This window comes from Rattus rattus, chromosome 5 (assembly GCF_011064425.1).
Source record: "Rattus rattus isolate New Zealand chromosome 5, Rrattus_CSIRO_v1, whole genome shotgun sequence".
Lineage (NCBI taxonomy): Eukaryota > Metazoa > Chordata > Mammalia > Rodentia > Muridae > Rattus > Rattus rattus.
This window is the reverse complement of record NC_046158.1, coordinates 110,139,862-110,151,805: the sequence shown is the minus strand read 5'-3', so window position 1 is coordinate 110,151,805 and position 11,944 is coordinate 110,139,862. Positions and strand designations below refer to the sequence as shown.

General features: G+C 33.9%; 1 protein-coding gene across 4 annotated transcripts in view; it reads right to left on the bottom strand.

Annotated features, from left to right (window-relative positions):
• Positions 1-1,516: 1,516 nt before the first annotated feature.
• LOC116901967 (speckle-type POZ protein-like) overlaps positions 1,517-11,944 on the bottom strand; it is a 46,999-nt gene continuing 36,571 nt past the window's right edge. For 2 of the 4 annotated variants that reach the window (XM_032904205.1, XM_032904207.1), the window contains exons 2-8: positions 9,709-9,844; positions 9,416-9,537; positions 9,001-9,152; positions 7,452-7,579; positions 5,792-5,887; positions 1,863-2,040; positions 1,517-1,785 (exon numbers count right to left, since the gene is read on the bottom strand). In XM_032904205.1, coding sequence (XP_032760096.1) covers positions 1,697-1,785; positions 1,863-2,040; positions 5,792-5,887; positions 7,452-7,579; positions 9,001-9,152; positions 9,416-9,537; positions 9,709-9,786 — 843 coding nt within the window. In that variant the 5' untranslated portion in view covers positions 9,787-9,844 and the 3' untranslated portion in view covers positions 1,517-1,696. Of the gene's footprint in view, positions 1,786-1,862; positions 2,041-5,791; positions 5,888-7,451; positions 7,580-9,000; positions 9,153-9,415; positions 9,538-9,708; positions 9,845-10,118; positions 10,661-11,944 lie in introns of those variants that run through there. The other 2 variants (XM_032904206.1, XM_032904208.1) reach the window with 2 other exon arrangements.

Sequence of the window (11,944 nt, the reverse complement as noted above, 5' to 3'; positions counted from 1 at the left end):
TGCCCACTCTTCCAGTATCTATTCAATAGAGTACTTGAAGTTCTAGCTAGACCAATAAGACAACAAAAGGCGATGAAGGGGATACAAATTTGCAAAGAAGTCACGGTATCACCATTTGCTGATGATATGATAGTATACATAAGCAACACAAAAATTCTACCAGAGAACTTCTACAGCTGATAAGCAAATTCAGCAAAATGGCTAGATGTAAAATTAACTCAAACAAATCAGTAGCCTTCTTTTATGTAAATGATGAAAGGGCTGAGAAAGAAATTAGGGAAACAACACCCTTCAGAATAGCCACAAATAACATAAAATATCTTGGGGTAACTCTAACCAAACAAGTGAAAGATCTGTATGACAAGAACTTCAAGTCTCTCAAGAAAGAAATCAACGAAGACCTCAGAAAATGGAGATTCCCCCATTCTCATGGATTGGTATGATTAGCATAGTAAGAATGCTCATCCTATCATACTGACAGAGAATCAATATTTACAATATACAAAGAACTAAAAAGTCAAGAAACAAGCTAATTAAATGGACCATACTTTAATGCAGAATTCTTAAAAGAAATACAAATCAACATTCTTAGCCATTGAGAAGATACTAATTAAAACTCCTCTGAGGATACCATCATATCTCAGTCAAAATAGCTTTTATCAAGAAAAAAAATATACTGAGGATATGAATAAAGGAACCCTTTATTTACTTCTGGTGGGGATACAGACTGATACAACAACTATGAACATCTGTGTGGTGTATCTACATGATCTGCCAACTGACCCAGCTACACCACTCCTGGGAATATATCCAAAGGAACAATACGTGGCTTCAAAGAAACTTGTATATCGATGTTCATTGTTATTCTATTCACAATAGTCAGGCAATGTAAGCAACTTGGATGTCCATCAACTGACAAGCAGATAATGCACTTTGGAATTTTATTTAGGTACAATAATTAATGAATTAATTAATTAATCAATTGAAATTTTCAGGTAAACAGGTTGATTTAGAAAATACCATCTATTAAATGAAGTAATCAGGTCTTGATTAGAAAAAGTCCCCCATGGTCTCTCTCAGGACTCCAGCTTTTCATTCTTAGACTACACAAACTTTTAGAATGGGTCCATTAGTAGGAGTGGAACAACATAAGCCTAAATGGAGAGGAGAGTAGTAGAAAACATGTTCTGTGAAAATAGAGAGGTGAACTACTAAGGATGGAAAGGTTTTCTTGCATGGGGAAGAAGTCAGGGAATGCAGGTGAAGATATAAAAGGAAGAAATAACAAAAGCAATGGAAAAGCTCCATAAAGCTGACTATTTGTTATCTTTTAAGTTAATTTATTAAAATATAATTCAAAAGAATTCTGAACAAAAGTCTGTACACAGGTGGGTAATTTATGCCCTAGGAACCAGAAATTACTCAGTAATATCCCCAGTGTGATTCCTTCCCTCCCTCTCTCTCACTAGGGATGAATCATAAGGCTTTCTGCACACCAGTAAGTGCTCTAGCAATGAGACCATGAAATCAGTTGTTCCTTACGAGGTTCAGTGAGCATCCACATTGAGAATATTTACTATTTTATTAAAGGATGCATTTCCCCCCAGTTTCTAAAGTTCTTCTGTTATAATTTTAGAACAAGAACATGCACAGCTATTTTTAATATGTGTATTCTATACACATACATATATACAAACTAAATAATATGAAGCCTTTTAACAACATTTACCTTTGTGCATTCTTCCATTTCATGTTCAAACATTGCATTAAAAACTGGGGATCGAGCTATAACAAGAATAAGCATCATTACTCAATGCACAGATTTATTTTTAAAATGTTATATTATCCAAAGGAAAAGGTACCTGCAAGCACTGACTTATGAGCTTTGAATTCTTTTCCTCTCACAAAAAAGCAGCAATCTGTAAATCTTGTGTTTTCCCAAAGATTCCCTAAGTCTTCTGCTAGCCGACATTCTGGCACCTTCAAAGTGTTTGTATTAGTATGTCCTGATACATTTACTGAATCTTGGACCACACTCACCTAATAAAGAAGACAACAAGGAAAACATTTCAAACAACATTAGCAATCATTAGTTATTATGTGAACATTGTATTTACTAAATGTAAGATACCCTGATTAATTCAATGTACCTAGCACCTAGTAATCAGCTACAAGTACCTCAAAACATATTTAATGATTCAAAGCGAAAAAAGCCAAGGGAACTAGGGATGCTAGTCTTTCACTGGTAACACTGTATGCTGACCAATGACCTATTTAATCGAATTAAACTCACTGAGTATAATCACAAAAAATTAATTTCTTCTGAGAAACTCTAATTATCATCAAGTTTGAAGAGTTTTATCATTTTGTTAACAAATTTTTTTGCCCATTTGCACCTATTAACATTTTCAGAAGTTTTGCTATACATGTAGCCTTATCAATTATCAGATATTATTACTATATAAAAAAGGGGGAATCTTAGAGGTAGAAAGCGACAGGATTCAGTTAAGGAGTCCAGCCTGCCATTCTAAAAGGCATGGGTTCCAGAGCCACTGCGCACAGTAGCTCTTGTATTTATATCATGGGATCCCTGTGCACCCCGGCGCTCTGAGACAGGCAGTCAGTGGCATAGAACACACAATGCAAAAATACCCCCCACACATAATAAAGGTAAATATAAAAAAAGAAAATTGGTAACTTAATTACTATTCCTACGCATTTCGACAATATCTGCTAAAATTTACTTAAAATTTAAGTTAAATTAAATAAGAAACACACTTAAGAAAAAGAATTCCCACTGTAATTTTTAAAATTCATGACATTTTCTAGAAAGTCAAAGGTGAGCTCAATGCAAATGTTTAGTTCAATTTGCATATACTTTATCAGTGAAACACTAAATAAGAGTTGGGATAACTGTGACACTGCTTTTACGTAGATTCCCCCATTAAAAATCGTTGCTTACTGAATCAAATCTTATAACCTTCACACCATCTTTAAGAGAATGCACCCCATTATATTATTTTATAAATACATATTAACAATGAACAACAACAAAAATGAAACACTTCAACTAACAAACCAAATAGTTCAGAGCAAATTAACAATTTTTAAAAATTAAATTGCATGTGCTATATTAGTTATGCTTTTGAGTACTAAATATTGGGAACATTTTTTACAAAGCGGTAGACAAATGAATTGATTTCTCAAGAGTGTAATTTAAGGGTACACACTGGGCTTGAGAGATGTCTCAGGCAGTTCACGGTCTGCTGCGCAAATGTGAGGATCTGTGTTTGATCTCCAGTGCCAAAGGAAAAATAATTTACAGCAGCAAATGTAATCCCGCTTGCTGGAAGGCTGCAAGATGAGGATCCTAATTCTGCTGGCCAGCCAACCAAATAAGGAGCACCAGGTTGAATAAAATTCCTGTCTCAAAAACAAAACAAAAACAAAAAACACCATGCAGACTTTTATTACAATAAATCATATTCAGAAAATGAAAATACATATGATAAACTGGAACAAATTATTAACACACAAATATATGGTCTTGTTTAAAAAAGGTTTAGAGATCTGATATATTAGCATATAGAAATATACTAGTTACTAGACACTTCTGAGAAAAAGCTAGACAAGATTTAGATTGGAAGTATATATGGCATAGAGGTTATGTGACCCCTTTATCCTATCTTATAGACAGTTCAAACTGGTATCAAAGGTAAATAAAGCAATATAAATCACACAAATAGTCTGTACCAGAAAAGGCTTCATTACCTCCAGACTCCGAAGGTCTTTATACTATGTTATTTTTAATATACAAAATTACTTTACAACAATTATGAACAATATGCCTTTAACAGTTGCAAACAAAAGTATTTATTACAATAATCTTATTTTCTAAATATGGGGCCAGGATATTATGTACTTCAAGTCATAAAAAAAGGTTCCATCTTGAAACTCCCATAATTCAAAGTATCTAAAATTTTGGTAACTTTAAAGAGAGAAAAATACTTCACTGATCTTTACTTCATTGCCCTGTTTTACTGTTTATCAAAAGGCAATGATACATACATGGAATATGCTGATGTAAATAAATTATTTACCAATCATTTTTAGCATATACTGTATTTAATTGCTTATATTAATAATTACTCTTGGAATTTTTAAGTAGAGAGAATTGGTTTAATTACCTGTATAAATTATACAATAGTTATAAAAAATACAGTCACAATTTATATAGGAAAAGATTTCTTAAATTCTAGGTGTTGTATCTAATTCAATAGAACATATTTGTTTCTTGGCACTCATGTGTGCATGTGTGTGTGTGAACTGCAAGTGCACAAGTGTCAAACCATCAATGTGGCGGTCAGAGAAGAACTTTGAGGAGTCAGTTCTTCCCTTCCTGTGTTTCTGAGGTTGGATCTGGCTTCCTATGTCATTTCTAGCTGGACCACAAGTCTCAGTCTGATTCTCTTGTCTCAGCCTCTCATTTACTGTAGGAATGCTGGGACTACAGGCGTGTGCGTCACAACTGGCTTTCTATGTGTTTTCTGGTCATCAAGAATGAGCGTGGCAAGTGCTTTTACACACTGAATTATCTCCCTGGGCCCCAAGCTAATATATTTAATATAAAAACTTGGCAGAAGACACACAATCATATATAAAATAAGTATATAAAAGAATAAGAAAACAGAGTAATTATCATTGTGGCAGTGATGCACAGCTACATTCTGTATAAGCAATCACAGTGCTAAGGACTTGTATTCCTTGCACATCTTATCTATATCTTATCTTTCTACCAAAGACCATACATTTCAATTCAAATAGAAATTAATGACCTAAATAAAGTTGAGAAGTGATCAGTTCTCATTGTTTGATATCTAGAATTTGAAATGATAAAAACATTGAGAACAGGTAATAAACAACTTTATGGAACCTAGAGAGAAAATTCAGGAAGAAGGCTGAGATTCTCTGCTGACTTAACACATAGGACAATTCTCTTTTTTAAACCTGCCATTTTCTGGTTTACCCTAAGATCATAAAACATAATGAAGATGAACATTTGAGGGGGTAACTTTGAATATGAATCTAATGCAATCCGTTCTTTTCTGATTTACTGAACAGACTTTATTCTGAATTTTAAAAATTTGAACCTAAAAGGGCTGTTTCCTAAACCCTGCAGTATTACAATATTGTCACTAGAATCAACTACTTGCTTAACCCAAGGCAGATGCTTTTAAGAGTCCAGTGTTGCATATCTCCTAGAAAAAGGAAATAATAAGAGCTTGGGGGTTTCAAGACCCCATTTTAAAAGTTCTGGTCATAGCTATGAGTTTGGAAAATGAAACCCATCTTCTATACATTACCACAATTAAAAAGACCTTATTAAAAGGATACCTTATCAATAGGAAATTTTATGTGTCCTTAGGAAAGAATGAGTTCAGCTTTATTAAAAGCTTCTCATATATTTTAACTATACATATGTACATACAAATATCTATTAGCTATATCCATATATATTTCTCTGTTTCTCAAGGAATGTCATAGATAGATAATGTAGACTATTGATAATATTTAAAAAAAATTTTAAGGTTTCAAAATATGAGTGACTCTAACCAGTTTTCTATTTCTCCAACTTATTCTCAATTCCTGTTTGTGCATCATTTTGGAGAAAGGAAACAGAGCTGCTTACACTGTTAGAGATTTTCATCTAAATCTTGCCACTTGAGCCACTATGTAGACTGCAAGACTAAGCTATGTCTTGCACAAAAAGAGTAGCACCCAGCTGCCTTACCTGTCTACAGCACCACTTGCAGTGGAGGGGAGGTGCCAGTTCTTTAGGGAGGGCAGTGCAATGCTTCCACCTCTTCTGCAAGCAGTGTTGGAGATGCTGTAGAATGAAGGGCATCCATGAGAGGAGTAGAAGGAATGATGGAGGGCACAGAGAATGTTAATTAAAGGTCCTTTTGCCCACCTAACTAAAGATAGTGCCCGAGATAATGTCTGGGCTAGTGAAAAGCACATTTCAAAATCTAAAAATGGGATAAAACATGTCATAATACGTCTTATGGGTCACTAAAATGTGTTATTTAGCATACTGATAACACAAGACACATACTTGAATAACCTTAAAATTAATTTCAGCCTTAATTCTGAATTTGTTAATTGTCTAGGTTCCAGTACATATACCCAGGAAAACACCTATTAACAAATACTATTTCAGTACTATAATACAGATTATTTTCTAAAAAAGGTTAAATCACTAGTCAAAACTATCAGGCCATTTTGTTTGTGTTTTCATAGATTGCTCAAATAATGTTTAAGGACCACGAAATATGACATTAAAGAAATAACTAACATTTTCAAATTAAGATCAATCCTAAAATTCTGGAAGGGTCTACATTAAAGGCCAAAATTTAAACAGTATAACTTCTATTTAAAATATTACTTAAATACATGCTTACTACAAAGACTTCAGGTTTAAAACCCTTGAAATAATGAGAAAACGACCCAACAATTGTACTTAAATGAATTATGCTGTTCATTTATGTATGAATTTCTCTGTGGTCATATTTTAAATACAATATATATTTCAGAAAGATAAAACATACAGAGTTTGTAATTTTGAAAGTTTTTATACATTGACTACAGAAGACTAAAGCTAATTGAGTAGATAAGGAAGTTACAACATTCATCTGTTCACATTAACTTGTTGAAGTATATTGATACTTTAAGAAATTCATCTGCTACTTTAAGTATGTCAATAAAATTATACTAGAAACAATAAAAAACCCTTGAGTTTACTCCAAAAATTGAATTTCATGATTTCATACAAATAAAACTACCCCAAAATAAAAATGGTACAAGAAAACAGAAACCTAAACATCACACAAGTTATAAGAGTCAACTCCTGGCAGAGGAAACACTCACAATTTTCAAAATATGATGTATTATGAATATAAATTAAGCATACATTCTTATGCCAAATTATACGTGCACAGCATTAAAACCTCAGATTTGCTTTTTAGAAGATTAACACAGATTTGACTATGCTAATCCAATTGCTTGAAGGACCAGAAGGCTTCCCAATGTTTTCCACATGCTTTTTTATTCAAACTACAAACTGTACATAATAAAGTTATATCAGATTATTCTATAATACTGGCTATGTCAGCATTATTCAAAATGAGGAAGGTATTAAACAAACACAATGATATACATTTAGTATGTGGTAATGTAATTAAATAAACAACTAGATATATGGCAAAAATATAAAACACCATGTTGATTTGTAAGATTATTTTGCTCAGCTTTTTTTTCTAAAGAAAGAATTTATGAGGGAAACCTTGTAAAATAAACCAATCACTGTCATTTTAAACTTATACCTGCGTTAATCTACTTCACACTTTTCCACATCACTAAATAAACCATGGAGTTATGTAAAACATACCTACCTCACAGAATAACGTAAGCTTGTCATCTGGAAGGAGACCATTAGCTTCGTCAAGCAAAAAATCCCTTCTAATGAATTTTTTAAATCCCCAATCCTTCCCCTGTACAAATCGATATGCTCTTTGGCTTTCTGGTGGAAAACAGAGGTTTAAATCAAACAAGTATCACAGATAATTTTTTTCTTAATGGTAAAGAAATAAAGATGTGCAGAATATAGCTAGAATATTCATTGTGATGTGTTAGCTACAAGTATAAAAAAGGCATCTGAAGAAATTTGTCAAGGAGAATTAAACCATTCATTGTTGCTCAAAGTTTGGCCACAGTCACTGAACTTAAGACTTCTGAATCTCATAAAAAAAGAAAAAAAGAAAGAAAAGCCATGAACTCCCATAGAAGGAAAAAGACACAGACATGCACATATACTTATTTTCACACACACACACACACACACACACACACACACACACACACACACACACACTGCTGCATGTAAATATAAGTTGAAATCATACTGATATTGGCATAGCAGTCATCATCTAATATCCAAATTTTGTTAAAAAATATCTTATTTGTTGTTTCTCTCCTTAAAACCAAATGATCTAATTAAGAAATCTTTTAAGCACTGTTGGCAAACACACCCTATTGATTTAAGTTTGCTGAATAATAGAAAACCTCAAGGTGGTGAGAGTAAGAGGAAAAAGTCTCTTCCCATTCCCAAGATTTTAGATATAATCTCATGAAATAAATGCCCACACATAAGAGCCAAAAAATGCTTTTTGTATAATTTGTAAAAGATTTTAATAAAATCTAAGATGTTTTGAACATTTTAGGGACTGCTCAATTGCATGTTGTAAAATACACAAGATTCCCAACAGAAGGTATTTATTATATATTATTATCTATACAATCAGCACAGAACTTTAACTGAAATACTTTACTATTTTAAATGACACATAATATGGAAATATAAAAGTTAATAATTGCTATGTGTAATGAAGTTACTCGGTTCTTTGATCCATTTTTAATAAAGTATTTATAATTCAGAGTGGCAGTTCACAGGCTACTAAAGAAACCCTATTAAACACATTGTAAATATTCTCTAACATTCTTCTCTTATGCAGCTCTGAAGTAAAGAAAAAGGCTCTGACTATGAGAAAATTTTCTTTTCTTTCATTCACTGTTAATTCACTATAATCAAAAGAAAAAGAAAAATCTAGGGACAAAATATGAAGCCATTCTACTTCCTTGTAATGCTGTCCAGCAAAAAGGTAAAGGAGAGGAGACATTTTCCTGATGACATATACTAGGAACCCTGTTTTAACAGAAACTACTTTTTCCAAGTGACAAGTACAATGTCATTTTAGGACACAAAATTATTGTAAGTACTTCTATATGTCTATGAAGCTAAAATATATTAAACAACTTTAGTTTGAATGTGAAATATAAAATTAAACAATGGCCAAAGACTAAGACTTAAGAAAGGACAATCATCTCAAACTTTTCCAGGTAAAGTATAAAGAGAAGTCTTCATCCAGTTTGCCAATAACTTACCCATTGCTTTTGTTTCTTCCCTTTTAGCATTCAGAAGAGAAAATTTGAATTTAGCTCGAACCTCACTCTTCGGGCAGCTGACCAGAAGCAAATACAAAGACAAGTAGTCTCTACTTTCCTCATCTAGGCCTTTTGGGTTTACCCTCAGGCACCTAAAATTAAACAACATGGCACTTATAGTAACTTAGTATTTGGCACGAACAAAAAAAGGCAGACAATATTGAAATTACCTACAAATTAATATCACAACAGCACTTCTGAAATAAACCCATAGATTTTTACATTTCTCCATTTTATTAGGAATAATATAATAATTTATTAATTACTAATTTAATGTAAAATTATACTAATAACCATAGGACCAACAATAACAATAAACATAAAGTTAATAAAATAGAGTAAAAAATATGTTTACCATTTCATTTTATCATTTGGGCCAGAAGAAAATGTTGAACTCTTTAACACTTCACCCATTTCTTCTCGACAAAAACTGAAGTTATTAATAGTCCACATGTAGGAAAATTTCACTACTTTAACCTACGAGATGAGAAAACCACCTTTTATACTCATGTCTTAATCTTGTCACAAATCAAATATTGATTCTAACAACAACGATGAAGCCACACTACTTTATAATTTTATAGTAATATTTGTCATAGTTAGAAAATGTATGTGACAAGCAGCCAATGTGCTTTAAATAGCACGTACCTGTGTGTAGCACCAGCTTTCCGCAACAGGACTAGCAGACATATCTCCAGGCAGAGGTGGGGTAGGTTCCCGAGACATTGCCACCTTATGACAGTCGTAAGATTCATATAGTATGCCACAAACTTGAATAATTTAACTACAAAGAAATTAAATTTATTGATCAATCTTTGAAAAAATCAGGAAGAGAGATTATATTTAAAGTTGGGAGAATTAGTATTAAAATTAGATTTTGAAAGAGATTAGAGCTTTTTCATAAATAAATCCATAAACATCAGTCAGTCTCAAATGCAAACCAACTTAATATTTACATAAGACTATTTTTCAAATATATTTTTCAAATACTATTTTTCAAATCAAAAATATCCATATATCCTATATCACAGAAACAATGTCATCAATGTCTGGCTTACCTTCTGCGATCATTTCTTGAAGTGCAAAGGGCCATAAGCAAGTTCCCACTGTAACTCCGTGTCGCCACTTGCCAGATCCTAGTTCTCACCAAAGAACACAGATGTCTACAAAAGCCTATAAATAACTCAGACTACTGCTATGTCCCAAGACTATTATCTGTGACACAGTGCTTCCTTCTCAGATGTACTAAGTGATTGATTTCCCTTCTAGTTATCTATTCCTGTTCCAAATCATTTTGGATGTATAATTAGTAACCTATCTAGATGTTGTGAACAGCATTTGTTTGAGATGCTCTCTTTTCTACAAAGTGTACTTTTGAAATCTCTGTCAAAATTAGGAGGTTGCAGTTACATGGGAAACCGTCAATACACTATAGAAATAGTTTTCATTATTGGTGACTATGTCCTTCTCTTCAGTTCTCACCTTCCACCCTATTGTCATCCTTGATTCTGTTGAATATACTAGACTTTGTAAGAACAATGAGAACCTACTTTTGATTTAAAAACTGATCAAGGAAACCACATAAATCTGATAGACAAAACTTTTCAATTAAAATTTTTCTCTAAAGCTATAAAACAACAGTATAAAATAAAAAAAAGACAGATTAAGAAAGAAATAAAGCTGTAAAAGATAAGCCATCATATAAAACTATGAGTGAAGAAGCACTTTAAAATTTTTCAATACAGATAAAAACAAGAGCCAGGCATCAAGGTGTAGACCTGGAAGCCCAGCCAGAGAGCAGAAGGATCACAGAACAAGCAAATTCCAGCTGACCGACTCAAAACAAAGACAACAAAGAGTCTGAGGAAGAGAGGCAGAAATAGTTAAGGGTTTGTTTGTTGAGTGAAGGAGAGAAGAAAGTTGGGGGAAAGGGAGAGGACAATGGGAGGAAGGGAAGAGGATTGAGGTGAGAACTGAAGAGAACACAGTCCCAATAATGAAAAATATATTAACGTTCTCCCATGCAACTACAACTGATTCTTTTTTTTTTATAGGTCCTCTGTAAATTTTACATCATCCACCCCAATCCTATTTATCTCCCTCTCCCCTCATACCCACCCTCCACCCTTGTAACCTTTCCCCAAATGGGGGTGGGGAGTGGGGGGTGGGGTAGGGGAGACCCATTGTGAAAGCTGTAGCTGAGTCACTGTGGAAACACAGTATACCCTTTTGTCAATATTTCTTTGCTTGTAGATGTTCATTGCAGTGAGTCTTAGTCTGGTACAGGCCTCTGACTTCTGTTACAGTATCAATACTAGAACCTCACTGGGACTCTTCTTGGCTATCTTGTTGCCCTTTGTCATTTAGAGATCCTGTAGTTTTGGATCTGTAGGACTGGCTCCTTCATGCACTGGAGCAGTTCATCAATGGGGTAGATGTTCAGTAATGGAGTTGGCCAATTCAAAGCCTTAGAGCTGGTCAGTGCACTAGTTCTCAAGCACCCACAGGACCCGGGCAAGCTCTCCTAAGCTGCCCCAGCTGTTTCATCCAATGCCACTGCCAGCAAGCGGGCAGAGCCAGCTCTCTGGCTCATGCTCTCGAGGCTGGCTAATCTATACCTACACATCAAGGTCAGCTCTACTCAGGCGAGGTACAAGGTCTGCTGTCTGGGATGCTAGAGCATACAAGGGACAGGGACAGTTCTCCCACTCTCATGCTCTCAGGGCCAGCTCTCCCACATTCCAAAAGTGGTGGACAGACAAGGGAAACGTACCATTGAACCAACTGATTTTTGACGATGACTTCAAAAGAACACATTGAAGAAAATAGAACATCTCAAACAAATGTTGCTACATCTACCAGCCAAAGAATGAAACTTGATCAT